General features: G+C 40.0%; 1 protein-coding gene across 4 annotated transcripts; it reads left to right on the top strand.

The window, feature by feature from the left end:
• Positions 1-707: 707 nt before the first annotated feature.
• rnf165b (ring finger protein 165b) lies at positions 708-14,768 on the top strand. Of its 4 annotated transcripts, XM_046387799.1 has the most exons (9): positions 708-1,098; positions 1,633-1,635; positions 4,828-5,132; positions 5,573-5,701; positions 6,942-7,071; positions 7,220-7,324; positions 7,734-7,829; positions 8,384-8,487; positions 10,853-14,768. In XM_046387799.1, the coding sequence occupies exons 1-9, from the start codon at positions 1,033-1,035 to the stop codon at positions 10,968-10,970; spliced, it is 1,056 nt and encodes a 351-aa protein (XP_046243755.1). In that variant the 5' UTR covers positions 708-1,032; the 3' UTR covers positions 10,971-14,768. The 4 variants fall into 4 exon arrangements, with proteins under 4 accessions (XP_046243755.1, XP_046243753.1, XP_046243754.1 ...); XM_046387797.1 differs by lacking the exon at positions 1,633-1,635 and having other exon boundaries at positions 738-1,093; positions 2,072-5,132; positions 5,570-5,701; XM_046387798.1 differs by lacking the exon at positions 1,633-1,635 and having other exon boundaries at positions 743-1,093; positions 2,011-5,132.
• The last annotated feature ends 3 nt before the right edge of the window (positions 14,769-14,771 follow it).

Here is a 14,771-nt window from a genome sequence, read left to right as displayed (position 1 = left end):
TGGTGAGAAAAATTGATGATTTAAAAGATAACCTTGGCAAAAACAGCCCAATATCTGGGTGAAAGAAATTCTTTGTAAAGACCTTGTACCAGTTAATATCAAATGTGTTTCATTAAATCCATCAATTTTACAAATGAAAATCAATTTATTTGTCACAGTAAGCACTACTCTGCCTGTGGAAATTATGTCATCAATTATTTTGTGACGCTCAATGAATACATATTCTTTAAAAAACAAAAACAGAAAACTGTGTGTCATCAAGGTTATCTCAGTTTGGGCTTGAACTGAAACATTTGGACTAGTGAAATATTTTCTGAATACCATCTGATTCCAGCTTCTGAAATGTTAAGCTTGACTAATTTTCTCTGTTTTATTCAATTGTAAATTGAACATATTTGGGTTTTCAACTCTTTGCCAAACAGAAATTCTCCCTTCTTTTTTTCTGTAATTTCCCAGCCTGGGATCAATAGAGTCTATCTATCTATCTATCTATCTTTTTTATTTTTCAACCTTCTTCTGTCAGCCTCAAGCTGAAATTAGAAATAACTGGATAACTGGAAATTATTTTCTACTTTTGTATGCTTCTTTGTATTGCAACCCTGGCACAACAATTTCCTGCGGGATCAATACAGTTCTTATCTTACTGAATGAAATGCAAGATTCAGAGTTTTGATTACTTGATCAAAATTAAAGTCCGAATTAAATTTTCAGCCTTGTGTTTGATCATCATGTTTCCAACCTTACGAAGGTGGAACATTGAGTGGGCTAGTACCTCTTGAAGTGTTTGGTTTAGCCCTGAAAAAAGCCCTTTGCTGTGTATCGCTGCAACATCGCCCTCTTTTGCTCCGCACATCAAATGACATGTCTGCTTTTGTCAACGACAGCCAAGCGAGTCAGACAGTCGTATCGTTTGGTTTGCCTGTGGTGCTAGCCAGCCAGCAACAAGCAACCGCCTGAATGTAGATCCGCATGGGCTACTACTACTCTGTCTCTCCAAATAACCCAGCGGAACCATAAGATAAGGATCCCAGGATGGTCTTAGTGCATGTCGGATATCTGGTTCTTCCTGTATTCGGCTCAGTAAGAAACAGAGGTACGGTATCAATACTCATACCGATCCAAAACATGTGCCCTGTTTATCTTAATATTCACTGCAGCTGTTGGCTAGCTAGCTCGAGTTTAGCCGCTGGGTTAGCTCGCGTTAGCTAGCTTAAAATTATCGGTCAAATTCCTCGCGATTATGCCCGCAACGTGATACTGCTTTTATCCGTAATCGTTGCTTATTCGTATAAACCAGCGAAAAATGTAGTTTGCCGGGTTTAATTACGCGTAATTAAAAAAACGAATGCCGCTAGTGAAGATAAGCTAACTGCCTCGTTGGCTCAGACTATATCTTGGAACGGAAACATTTCCCACAAAGGCTTCCACATACACGGAGCGTGCGGTCCAAAATACCTGATGTCAGAAATGCATTCGTTTCACAGATATCGTCTTGTCAAGCAATGTTTTTGTCAAATGCATGTTATTTGTGCGATTTTTGACTCTGCAACATTACGATGCATTGTTATTTTCCCCAAGGCGTTATCGTGTTTTGCACTGTAAAAATACCGCAAAATAGACGTAGCCTGCCAGCCAGTCAGCTTATCTGTGCCTGGATGATGTCATTTGAAGATCACCTTCTTCTGCTAGCGCTCGCCGTTTTCTCCAACGCGATTTCAGGAATTATTATCCGTGTCAATTGGCCGCTGTACTAATCGATACATGGCCAATTGTCCCTGGAGCGTACACTTATGATCAATCAATGCATCAATCGCCCTTTTCATTATTTACTAATTGGCAATTCAGCAGCTGTTCAGCTGTTTCTTTGAAGCTGCCGGACTGCAAGAAAAAACACGAGCATGCGGTCACAGTCAAACAATGATAAAGCTACAGTGTAAGATTAATTTCACAACAGTGGCGTCAGTGATTTCATTGTGCTTTTATTTCTGTTCTTATTTCCCTGTTTCATAGTATGGAGGCTGGCTCTACATTCTGCATTTATCAGATCTTTGTCGTCCCCCCCATTGTGTAGCTAATGATCATCTGCTGCTGTGTGGTGTGGCGTGGCCTCTGCCTGTTCTCTGCATTTAGCTGTATTGTGAATCCCTTCTTCATTTCCTCTTTCCATCAGAAGACGACATTGGTATTAAAAAGCACACCCCCCCCTCCCCCCAAGATGTATTCAGTCATAGACTTTCCATGTTAAGCAGACTAAAACAATAGCTAACATCTAGATCAGAGCACTTTTTGTCTTTTTTTCTGTCAAATTGCTGTAGCACTGAGTAAACATTTTAGCTCCTTTTTAGATATCAGTTGAATGTCATTGTGTACCTCCCATCCAGTCTTGATAGACAACATGCTGTAAATTCCTGTAAAGTGGATACATTTTGCATGATCTCAAATACTGCACTGCATTGTTGAACACCAGAATTTGGCTCATCCTCCTTCTCTTCACACAAGGTGCAATGTACATGATTAAAGTGACCTATAATTGAAAAAAAAAGCATGCAAATTGGAACCATATGCTTGCCATTTCTCTAAAGGTTAAAGCCAACATTTCAGCAAATGCTGTAATGTGATCACTTGAAATGACTGAAAGTACACTGCACCTGCACACAACAACCTGCCATAACTGTCTCCATTTTTGTGTAATCCTTTTGTTCCCTTTTGCAAATTTCAAGCTGCGAATCACACTGAATTGTCAGGGCTGTTTGCTCCTTATGGACAAATGAAATTCTAAAGCAAAACATGCTCACTGGTGGTTCATCACTTCCCAGTTTTCCCCACTAACATAAGGCCAAAATGCTATCCATTTCACAGGGATGCCTATTTTCCTGCACTGCTAAAGAGATCCTCTATTAGTAATAACGTCTTTATTGTTTGGTTGTGGTCTCTCTCTACCTTTTGTTCTGGTAATAGTACTTTCAATGCATGGTCACGTTTATGATTCATAATTTTTGGTTTTTGTTTTTCTACATTGACTAGTGAAAATCCAATGTAATCTTTCTGTAGTAAAGATGTACCCTGCTGTACTGGAATCATGTGCTGTAGCCAACACGTCTGCTCATTGGATGCCGCTTTTGTTCTTTTTAACCCTATATGGAGCATGGTGGGCCTTGCCTTCAGTCTATGTTGTTTATTTTTGTTGCATGGATTTATACTATTATTACAAACAAACAGGAAAAAAAAACACAAATTCCACATATACTAATATTTTTCAATAAAGAATATAGTGTTTTTCCTAACCTTCAGTGTGCTTCTTGCTGATTTCCATTTATTGTCCTCCCTCCCTTGTCCCTACCTGCCCCTCTCCACCCCCCACCCACCCCCACCCACCCACCTCCTCCTCCTCTCCTGCTGTGACAAAGATAGACAATTTCCACGCTTCCTCCATCACAGGGCCTGAATGAGTCTATCTGCTGTCATTCATGGTGATCGTTTTCACAGAGACGCTTGAAAACGCAGAGCTACTTGCAGTCTAGACTCGAGCCTTTGACCCAAGGCAGCAAGGTCATCTTTTGTCTGCCTGGCTGTACCGACAGCTTGTCAAGCTGAAAATATTGCTGGAAAGACATACTGCTTATCTTTCCTGGCTGTGACTGGAAACATACTGCGTTTTTCAAGTGTACTCCTAGTAAATGCAATGTAGACGTTTGCCTATATCATGATTGTTTTAAAAATATTTTCGTTGTTTACATCAAATTTCGTCATGCCTTTTGCACTTTGAAGGCAGATTAAACTCAAGCCTCATACTGGGATTTTACATCTTCTAAAAGAACTGCACAATTTCAGTCTCTCAACTGGTAGATTTCTGTAAAATCCACTGCTCCAGAAGGACACAAGTAGTGCACATTAGATTGAATCTTGCTCTACTGCAGACCTAGTATGGCTTCCTGTGGCCATGAATTCCTCAAAAGTTTCAAATCAGAGCTAAATTTGTTACTGGAATTTCTCATGCCTTTCCTAATCAAAAAGGTCTTTTTAAGCATAAGCATGACATTAAAACCATATTGCACCACAGCACAAGTTAGACTGTCATTTTCTCCCCGTTGAGTCTCTCCAGCAGTCTCTTCACTGCTGTTGCCAAATAGCTGTGGTTGGAGAGAGTAAAAAAAAGCATTCAAGCTATTTCCTCTCAAGTCCTGAATGTTCACATGCGAGAAGAACAAACAGAGCTGTGCTGTAAGACACAAAAATACAGAAGGTTTCAGTGAAGCACAGATGACTAGTTTTGTGAATTGATTGGTTAGATTTTAAAGAAGGAAAGACTTGTTCTTTAGGGTTATATAGATAGAGACTTGGCACTTTATCAGTTTCATATATATATCTTAGAGACAGGCAGGTACTAATGTTTTACTCTTGAGTGCGCTGACCCTACTGTCAGCTGCAGAATTTACAAGAGCTGAGCTGTGGTGAAGAATATATACTGGTAGAGTTCATCTGCTCTGATCCAGTTTGCTTGTCTGTGAATCAGAAGACCAGGAGTCGATCCAGAGGTTGGGAATGTAATTTAAGAAATGAAAGCTTGCGTTTTGTGTGCAGGACAAAAAAAAAAAAAAAAAAAAATGATCGTCATGCTCATGGTACTTGTGGTAATCATCATTTTCCCACCCCCACAGAAGTATTTTTCACTCTAGGTAAGAGGTAGGGTTCATTAACATGCTATATCACACACACAGTGACACCACATTTCACCCACAATTAATTCCAGCTAATCTCTCCCCTCAGGTCCCTGACAACTTCTCCTTATCCTCCACAGGATCCCATTTCAACCGGCAACAGCAACAGCAGCAGCAGCAGCAGCACAGCCATGCTACCTCTTGCCGGCACTTCCAGTTAGGTCCTCAGGCCCCGCTGCCCATGGACTTCCCCATGCCCCACCCAGGGCAGCCACAGTCAGGCATTAACCCCCACTTGGCCCCTCCCGGCCACCAGCATGGCCCTCCACTACACCCGCCCCTCAACCCCATGCCCACTCCCCAGTTCCAGGACATCCCTGCCCCTCCCTTCCTACCTCAGGCATTACACCAGCAATACCTCCTCCAGCAGCAGATCCTTGAGGCCCAGCACCGACATATCCTGCCACCCTCCAGGTATGCACATGGGTTTACATGATAAAAGATAAAATGTCTAGCTTTGTCTGTCTCCAGTCGACCCCTTGGTTCAAGAAAACTGGTGGGTATTGTAGAGATTTTGCAAAGATGTATTTCCAGGTAATTTATTTGTCCTTGCACAGCACTGGGTTTGTAGTTTGTAGTCCCCTTCCTGTTACCCAGATGGGACATATATACAGGTAATTAAATTTAAATAAAATAATGAGATCAATCAATATATATAGTTATTCATATGGATATACACCCAGGAAATAATTCTGTAGAGCAACAAGATGGTGATGATAATCTGCTTGGTGTCTTCACATTGAAAGTTTGACATGTGGGAGACATTGTCCATCAACTCCGACTGCATCCGAGCACTAAGCACCACTGATACCACATAACATTTAAGGCCATTTCTATTTGTTTTGTTTTAGCAGACGCACCCCAGAGAGAGTCCCTCACCAGCCCCACAGACTGCGACCTGGCTATGAGTTTGCGCCCCCTCTTCATGTCCCTCCTCAGCCGGTGGTGCAGCAGCCCCGCTACCTGGCTGAAGGCACAGACTGGTAAGGCAAACAGCATCGGAATTCATTTATATTTGCTAGAAAAGAACATCGAAGTGTCAGTTTAATACCAGCAAAGTCCTCTTAAATGAAACAAAACAATTTCATACCATGCTATTTAATACTATTAAATGGGTTAAAGCTCAACAAGCTCAAAAAGATACCTGAGCACAGACACTGTACACATCTTGCAAAATGTAACGTTAGTAATAAGGAGTTTTTGTTTTGCAAGGTATGCAGTTCTAAATGAGACACCGTCATGATGCAGGTTTAAGTTACATACCAACAGAAATCATACAAAATTATATGCTACTAATTTCTGTACAAATCTCACTGTATATGAGTCAGACAAGACATTCATTTTGGTTAGTTTTTTTTAGTTTGTCTGCACCAGGCTGAGTCAAGACCAGATGAAAGGGGCTTATGATCAAGTTGAAAAAGGGCCCGAAGCAAACCTACCCTTATTTGAAACTAAAGTTGCCAATAAAATAAACAGTGGACTGACTTTCTGAATGTAACATTAATGCATGAGCAGTTCCCTGAGGGGTAAAGGAGAGGTAGAGCTACCCAAAGCAGCTCACAGCAGTTATGTTTTATGATCCTGTGGAGAAACAAAGGTAGAAAAGGTGAAAACAAATTTAATAGATGATAAAAAATTTAACATTTGACTAAATATGTAAAGAAAAAACCAGTGGGGTAGAGGATAATGAAATATGAGATAGTGAATGACAAAAAGGCACATCCACCAACTCACAGGTGTGGAGGAAATTCTGGTTATTAGTGTTTCTTTTTTGTTTTCCACATTATTTATTATTATTATTTGGGGAGTGGTATGTTAAGTGTTGCAACAAATACCAGAGCACCGGGTCCCTCTAAATTGTATGGTACTGTTATCTCTGTTCATTCTCTGAAGAAATTGTATGATGAAGCAATGGGTATCTGATTACACTGTTAACAGCCAGTAAATGAGATGTTATGCAGGACTGGGGAAAAGTAGCTCCCACGCACAGGACAGATGGATAGATAGACTAGTAGAAGCACAACTGGAAGAAAACAGGGGAAAATCGACATCTCAAAACAACAAAATTTCAAATGGAACTACTAATGAATCCAACAAATGTAAATATATCTCCCGAATGGGCTATTTCGTGGTTGGATTTTATATCGTGAGTCTCTGAGAGAAGTTATCAAACAACAATTTGCCAGAAACAGCATTTAACAGTATGGCCTGACTTCTGTCCAGGGATCTAAGTGTAGATGCTGGGCTGCCTCCCCACCAGTATCACATTCATCCGCTGCCACAGCACTATCAGCACTACTTGACCTCTCCGAGGATGCACCACTTCCCTAGAAACAACGCCTCAACTCAAGTGGTGAGCCCCCCCCACCTCGGTACAATCATTCCTCTGGGTTAATCTCAGTCATGGGGTGCCCTGTGTTTTTTTTTTTGTTTGTTTGTTTGTTTTATCCTGATTCCCACTGCAGAGCTGACACTAGCTTCTTTTATCTGTCATCTTTCAGGTTGTCCATGAGATCAGAAACTACCCATATCCCCAGCTGCACTTGCTGGCTCTGCAGAGCCTCAATCCCTCCCGCCATGCGTCCGCTGTGAGAGAGAGCTACGAGGTTTGTGCTACTAACCCCCCCCCCAAGCTCCCACAGCTCCCCTGTTGCAGACACACCAGTCTGCACTCACTTATCATTGTTTCGTCCGTGACCAATGCTCTGGACATGTTTGAGTGTATAACTGATTTTCTTATTTCCAATTACTCTGGATTCCAGATGCCTCAAATGGCCGACTGCCTTTAATCTCATGACATTTGAACAAGATGCAGTTGTTTTCTGCAAGGCTCTTTCCTGTTCCTTGAAAGACCAATTATTTTATTTTATCAACGTATTCCACACTTGCATCTCTCGTCTTTCATTCGAATATTTCATTATACGACGTTACTTTAGTTGGTCTCTGCAGGCTAATAAAGAAAGCCAGTTTATACTTTTACCTAAAAGACTTGAAGACATGTTATTTATATTGTAGGAGCTTCTGCAACTGGAGGACAGACTGGGCAGTGTAAACCGCGGAGCAGTCCAAACCACCATAGAGAGATTCACTTTCCCCCATAAGTACAAAAAGGTAAAATGGTTGTTTTTGTTTTATTACTTGCTGGATGAGCATTTCATCTGTTTGGTTTGATCGGGTTCAGACCAAGAATTGGGCATGAAATGAGTTGAACTAGATGTGGGAGAAGGGAATGGCAAAGGGCATCACAGGGTGGAAAAGATCAAAGGCTGAAGACAGTGTGGAAAGAGGGTCACGACTTGCACAGAAGTTCAAAGGTCAAACTAATTTCTGTTGGCAGATTAGTGAGCCAGGTCTGCAGTGTGCACAATTCAGGGAGAGGGATGACTCATCCAGCTGTCTGCAGATATGTGCGTGAAATGAATTTAAAAAAGCGTCTACACCAAATATGACCCAGATACTCTGGAAAGAGTGTCAGATCATTTCGTACATTGTGAGCGAGAAGAAGTAATTGGGTCTTTTTTATCTGATGTCTGTTTTTTTCCAGGAAGCATGATTAGGTGATTCTTTCCGTCTTGTCTGGGCCAAATCAGAGACGCCTGTAGCACAAACATAACAAACAACATTCAACTGCAGGACACACTTTAATAATTAAAGTCTCTCTGCAGAGAATACCCCAGGACCTGAAGATGTGTCTGGATGATGAGGAGCTGGACACCGATGAGAAGTGCACCATCTGTCTGTCAATGCTGGAGGATGGAGAGGATGTCAGGTACACCTAGATGCTCATCTGTTGCTTCTTCGGAGGGGAAAATACTAATTATGCAGATGTGAACATATGCTGTGCATACAGTTTGCTGTCTCCTGGGGGATACATTTGTCCTGGTCCTCTGTTATACACAGCTTTTAGTACTTGTAAAGTAGTAATTCAGCGATATAAGTCTGTCTGTCATTTAGTTGGTTGTTTTAATTTAGACTCAAAAATCAAAACAATTGAATTGGTTGCCATGAAATTTTGTGCCGATATTCAGGATACCCAGAGGATGAATCATACTGACCCGACTTCTAGTGCCACCAGCAGGTTGACATTTGTCCTTGTTGATCGATGTTCATTAGCTGATTTTATGCAGGGTGATTGTCAGGTTAAAATTTGTCCAGTTTTTGCAAAACGAATAGCATTCCAAAAACCTCAGCTGTGCTTCATGTCTTTGTGCCAATTATCACAGTTTTATGCTAAACTAACATGGTGAACGAGCTATAAACGCCATACGTGCTTGGCATCTGCTTGTTTTGTCATTACGAGCATGTTAGCATTTAGCTGTAAACTGTTATGATACGTCACATTGGAGTTTAGTCTTGCTGCGCAAAAGAGAATTATTTTGGTGAGTTTGTCTGCGATTAAATTATCTTCCTTTATGCTTTTTGTCTTTCTTAAATAAGACATTATGGAATGTGTACTTTGTCCATAATATTTGTTTTTACATCCAGCCTCTACAATGCAGTGGACTTGGACACAGTGTTGTGACCAACATTTACTCCTTAGTTTGTTTGAGGAAAGCTGGTTGAGGTATTGAGGTCTCCCCCAGACATCCCTTAAACCTGATGTTAATATTCCCTCATATACATACATATATATATATATATATGTGTGTGTGTGTGTGTGTGTGTACAGTGCTTTCCTTCAGAATGGATACACAGTCATATAAGCAGTATAAGCAGTTTTTAACTCTCAGTTGGTTTTGCCTTAATCCTATCACAGGGTTTCTTTCAGCACTTTATCTTGAAAATACCACCTGAAGGCAACATTAGCATTTCACAAAATCTTATGATGTGTGTCCAGTGTTGTGATCTGTCAAACCGGCAAAGTGACAGAGCAAGTTATTTTACTCTGTGAAAAAGGAAAAGGAGGGAAGAACAAAGTAAGCTTGAGGTTTTCTGTGGTTAGAAAAGAGTTTGTCTGGTTGTGTTTAAAAACAAGATGGTGAAATGGAGCTGATACATTGATAGGGTCTGCATATGCTTTATGATACTGTATGTTTAAAATAGGGCTAGCACTATTATTTGTATTATTGATTAATTCATTAACCTGATGATTATTCTCATGATTAATCAATTAACTGTTTAGTGTTCATTTGCTATCATAAATTACAAAGAAAACAAGTAAATCCTTACATTTAAGAAATTGGGACCCGTAAACATTTGAAAACACACAGAAACCTTTATTCTAACTCTGTAAAAAAGAACAGATGTTGATTTTTAGCTGCAGTCACAGTTTCCCCAGGACAAAATCAAATGTGAGCTGTGAAAGGAAATTTGATCTCAATGACTCACTTCAGACACTTTCTGATGTCAAATGTGAACCTCAATCAGACAACTGGATCTATTTAAGGCACAGTCTGGCCATGACATGACCCATGAATCACATCTATATTGAAGAATGAAAGGACTTGGTGTTATGAAGCATCGTAACTGCAGCTGTTTCACCAGGATGTTTAGGTGTCTCTTTTCTGGTTTGTTTGGGTTTACTGACAATATTTATGTATTTTATGAAATACAACATATTAGATTTCTTCAGAGGAAATGACTAATTCCTGGGCTTATTTCCCTTGTTGGTCAGTCCAACAGTCTTTATCAACAAAGACATAGAATTCAATATCTGACATGATTTGCGGATTAATTTTCTGTTCATTGACTTAACTTTACAGCCCTTTGTTGAAGACAAAAACGCGTCATTAAATGAGACAATGATGAATGATAAATACTGAGACGTAAATATCAGTAAATCACAATATAGGACATACAAACTTGTATTCTTAGAAACTTTATTGCAAACAAAAAAGTGTTGCTTTCCAGTGAGAAAATCATGCATTTTCCAAATGTGATGATTTTTATTTATTTTTAAAAATCTTTTTCAGATAGAGGAATAAATTGTCCTGTATGGGTAGAGAAAATTCTCCTACCTCTTGAGATAAATTAAACTCCCAAACATTTTTTGTTGATCTGAAAAGTGCATCATTTCTGTTTTTCTCACCTCATGAAAAGTTAATGGTTTTTAAAGCACAGCAGTTAAATATTGCTGCACATTTTCTCCCTACATTTCTTTTCATACTCTGGCTGTCTCTCTCTTGTGTCTCTAGGAGACTACCCTGCATGCACCTCTTCCACCAGGCATGTGTGGACCAGTGGCTGGCCACCAGCAGGAAATGCCCCATCTGCAGGGTGGACATTGAGACCCAACTGACCCCCGACAGTTGATAGCTCCTGTCGACTCCTGCAGCTTTGGATCTGGTCTTGTTAATTCTCCATTGCCTCCCTCCGGGGGAAGGTCTGCCAAACACCCCTCTTCCCCTCTGCGTCACTCAACGAGCCTGCCTTCTGAGACAGCTGTGACAAGAGGGATCAACAAAGCACACTCACCTACAACACAACAAGAGATGGGGGTTGATGCATCGATAGGTGGCTGGACTGAAGGTTGGTTGAATGGACTTGCTGGATGTAAAAGGTAGTAGCGGACATGTATGGACAGATGTGCTGAGGCTTCACACGATTTTGCCAGATTGTGTACCCTGTGTACATTTATCCATACAGCCACCAAGAGAGGACACTCTGACCACCAACCTCCCCAGCTCAGTGTGGTGTATTAAGGCCACTTCTCTGCCACTATATCTAATCCCACCACCCCATCCCCCCAGGGCTGTGAAAAATCCTTTAAGCTGCACTCTGCCCAAGCTCTCAGCACATCTGTACAGAACATTATCAAATGATTAGCATGAGGTTGTTTGGTGTGAACTCTTGTAGCTGAACGCTTGTGGTGTAATGGAATATAGTACTGAAAAAGTATTTACAGAGTAACAGTGTTGTGTAGCAAGCAAAAGCCTTTTGAGAAATATGTTTGTGAAAAATAACCCTTGTAGAGAGGGTGACTACAGCTCTAACAGAGAGAATATTCAGTGTGTTAAATCATAGGCAATGAGGAAAGAGCTAGTTGTGTAAAAAGGCCAAAAATCCCTCTTTCTTGTCTAACATGGATTTTGGATTTCCAGTTAGTAGATGCCATCAGAGTTGATGCTAAACCCGCTAACTGCAGGCATGGCTTCCAGTGAACTGTGTAGTGTCGTAGTTGGGCCTCTATAATCTAGAGCAGAGGCCTCAGATGTGCATGCTGTATGGCAGGCTTGGGCTGTGTCGTTAATATTGTGGAGCAGTAGAAACAGGGACTGTGTCTGTGCATGTGAACCGTATACTATGACGATCCCACTCATTCATAGAGGAGGACAAGAATGCACCTAATACCCACCCCTCACCCCCCAACCCCACTCATCCCGAGTAGACCAAAGTTGCCCTTAGACAAAGATCTCGGACCAATGTAGCATTTCTCTCCTGACGCTGAGGTCAGGATTCAAAGAGCTGCTAGAAGATCTGTGTCTAACTGCAACTCCTCTCTGTTGCCTCGCTCATGGCATGATCATGACATGAGAGGCCGGCATGGGCTTGAGGATGTAGTGCCTGAGTCTTGCCATCAGAGTGAATTAAAAATCTGACATTTGTATTATCTATTACCAGAACCTTATTGCCTATCGAACAAGCACATGTGATTTCTATATACAGTGAATCGCCTCTGTTGTGTATCGGCTCCTTTTCATTTCAGTCTGAGTTGCTCCCACTGTTTGATAAAAAGACTGTGTCTGGTGTTACAGGGAAAATACAAACTAGTTTGCCTGTGATATGTGCTAGAATGTGTATGATTGTCCCTACCCCCCCACCCCCTCCCCCATGGTAGTAGTGTATGGTATTGCTAGAACAACTGTGATACGTTCAGTGATAGAAGCCGTTTTCTCTATATCATGCATGAACCATGTCGGCGTAGTTCACTTGAAGGAGGGTGAAAGGGAGAAAAAGCCATCCATTTGAAAAATACCAAACAATTGTTCGTAACATTAATTTTATTTCAGCTGTCTTTTTTCTGACATGTGTTTTCTTTTCCTTACTACTTGTAATTTTTTTTTTTTTTTTTTTTTTTTGCTCACATGCCAATCTGGACATGGTACTAATATGCTGAGTCCTTGTCCATTTTAACCATAGTGAAGAAAAAGCTGCAATGCTGCAAAAACATATTTATTGTTGTTATAATGTAGCTTGTGTTTTGTAAATGCACTATAATATGGAGTTGCCTGATTTTTGGTTTGGTGGTGTGGGTTCTTCTTGTCCTAGATTTTGTGTTTCTATTCAGTTACAAGTATTTTCATGCTTCCTTGTGTATTATTGGAGGGTAACTTGACTGTTTGTGTTGCGTTTTTGTTTTTCTTTTTGTGTGAAACCTCCATCCAAAAAACTACAAATGGATGAAAATGGAGGTTTGCTAGTTCACATAGAATGCTGTGATTAAAGATGCCTTAAGTATTTAACAATCATTATTTATTACTAACTGTAGCTAGCTAGCTATCGTGGTGGAATATTTAATGTCTCTATCTCATAACTTTGCAATTTAATCAATATATTTATTTAAAATAACACAAAATATTAAAAAAAAAGAATACCTCATTATGCATTGGTCGGTGGGGATGCTTTTGCATGCCGTCTGTGTTTTCTTTTTCAAAGGAGAAAAAAAAGAAAGTTGTTGAAAAATCGTCTTGGGGGTGTTTCTCGACACATTTTCTAGCCAGCATGGTGCTGTTGATCTGGATTACATTCCACTCATGTCACCTCTTGATTTTACTTTTGTTTTTTTGTTTTTTTATCCCCCTGCTTTGATCTAAAGCAAAGTATGGGGCACAAACCCCCTTTCGTCTTAGTATGGCTCTGCAGTCAGCTTGCTTTTGTTATATGATACCGCTTTGTTTCCCATAATCAGTCATATCTGAGTTCATTCTTAATATATTTTTTTTGTGCTTTATTTTGACCATGTTCATAATATTCCAACATACGTGGATCTCAATTTAGTGCTTATTATTTTTTGGACCCACATAATGAGCTGTATTATGTGTTCTAATGTATCGCTGGCAACTGCTTTGTGTGGGATTTCGGGAAGTATCTAACATGCTAACTTGAGCCATTGGTCTTATTGAGCAAACTTCTGTACTGTGGTTATACAATATAGATAGCGTGTTTTACACCTGGGTATAATAAGCTAACTACGTTTTTGGTGTGCATTTCTTATTAATACTCTACTAATCCTGCAAATTATTCTAACATGTATTGGATTGGAATGACGCTGGCTGGTCTTATTATTATTTTTTTCATTTCGTGCTCTCACTGGCCTTACCCCATGTCCTCCACAGTGTACCCCATTTCTCCAGAGCGAACTGGACAGTAGCCATAGTATTAACTCAAGCTGATGAACCGGAATGAACAGTAGAACTTAAAGCACAAGCTTTTTAATGCATGTCCTTCTCAGGTTTTCCTATGTGTATGTGGGAGTAGCTCTGTAGATGTGTTTAATATGATGCTGTACCTTCTTGAATATTTCAGATGTTTCTTTGCTGCTGAAAAAATGTTGATTATTAACCTGCCAGTGAAAAAGGGAAGTGGCCATCTTTGTACAACACACTGCTGTTTTGCTGTAACCGCGCAATGTTTTATGATCTTGAGTATTTTATAGAAAAGTAGAAGTATGTATCAATAATATGAAAGCAATAGCTAAATCATAATGAAGAATAACATGATCAGTGAATATTGTGGAAAATCTTTAGATTCACTCTGGGTGGATTTTGTACTGTATTTATTACTAATGATGATGCAAAAAGTTGCATAGCTTAACCCAAACTGTTCTGTCTCTTTTTTATTTATTGTCTTGTATATGATCTTTTTCTATGTGTTTTTCAAATAAACTGCCTAAAATGCTGAGAACTAATCTCACATGGCCTTATTTGGTGTCCTGTTACAATCATCTGTTTTAAAAAGTGTGTGAACATGCTACACTCTGAAAACCTCCCTTCAATTACTTTGTGGGATCATTTCCTGGTTTTCTTCTTCACCTATTGGTGTCAGGTGATTAAAAGTGAGTGTAACACGATGTAAAAATGCTTAACCTATACATAAAAAAGAACAAATTAAGAC

This window comes from Scatophagus argus, chromosome 4, assembly GCF_020382885.2.
Source record: "Scatophagus argus isolate fScaArg1 chromosome 4, fScaArg1.pri, whole genome shotgun sequence".
In the NCBI taxonomy this organism is placed as follows: Eukaryota; Metazoa; Chordata; class Actinopteri; family Scatophagidae; genus Scatophagus; species Scatophagus argus.
Note: the sequence above shows the minus strand (reverse complement) of the source record. Positions and strands in the feature narration are given on the sequence as shown.

Excerpts from the sequence above, each read along its gene's own strand:
- rnf165b (XM_046387797.1), top strand. The coding sequence starts at position 4,699 with ATGCTATATCACACACACAGTGACACCACATTTCACCCACAATTAATT. Across the intron at positions 5,133-5,569 it reads CATATCCTGCCACCCTCCAG|CAGACGCACCCCAGAGAGAG; the intron begins GTATGCACATGG and ends GTTTTGTTTTAG. Across the intron at positions 7,830-8,383 it reads TCCCCCATAAGTACAAAAAG|AGAATACCCCAGGACCTGAA; the intron begins GTAAAATGGTTG and ends GTCTCTCTGCAG.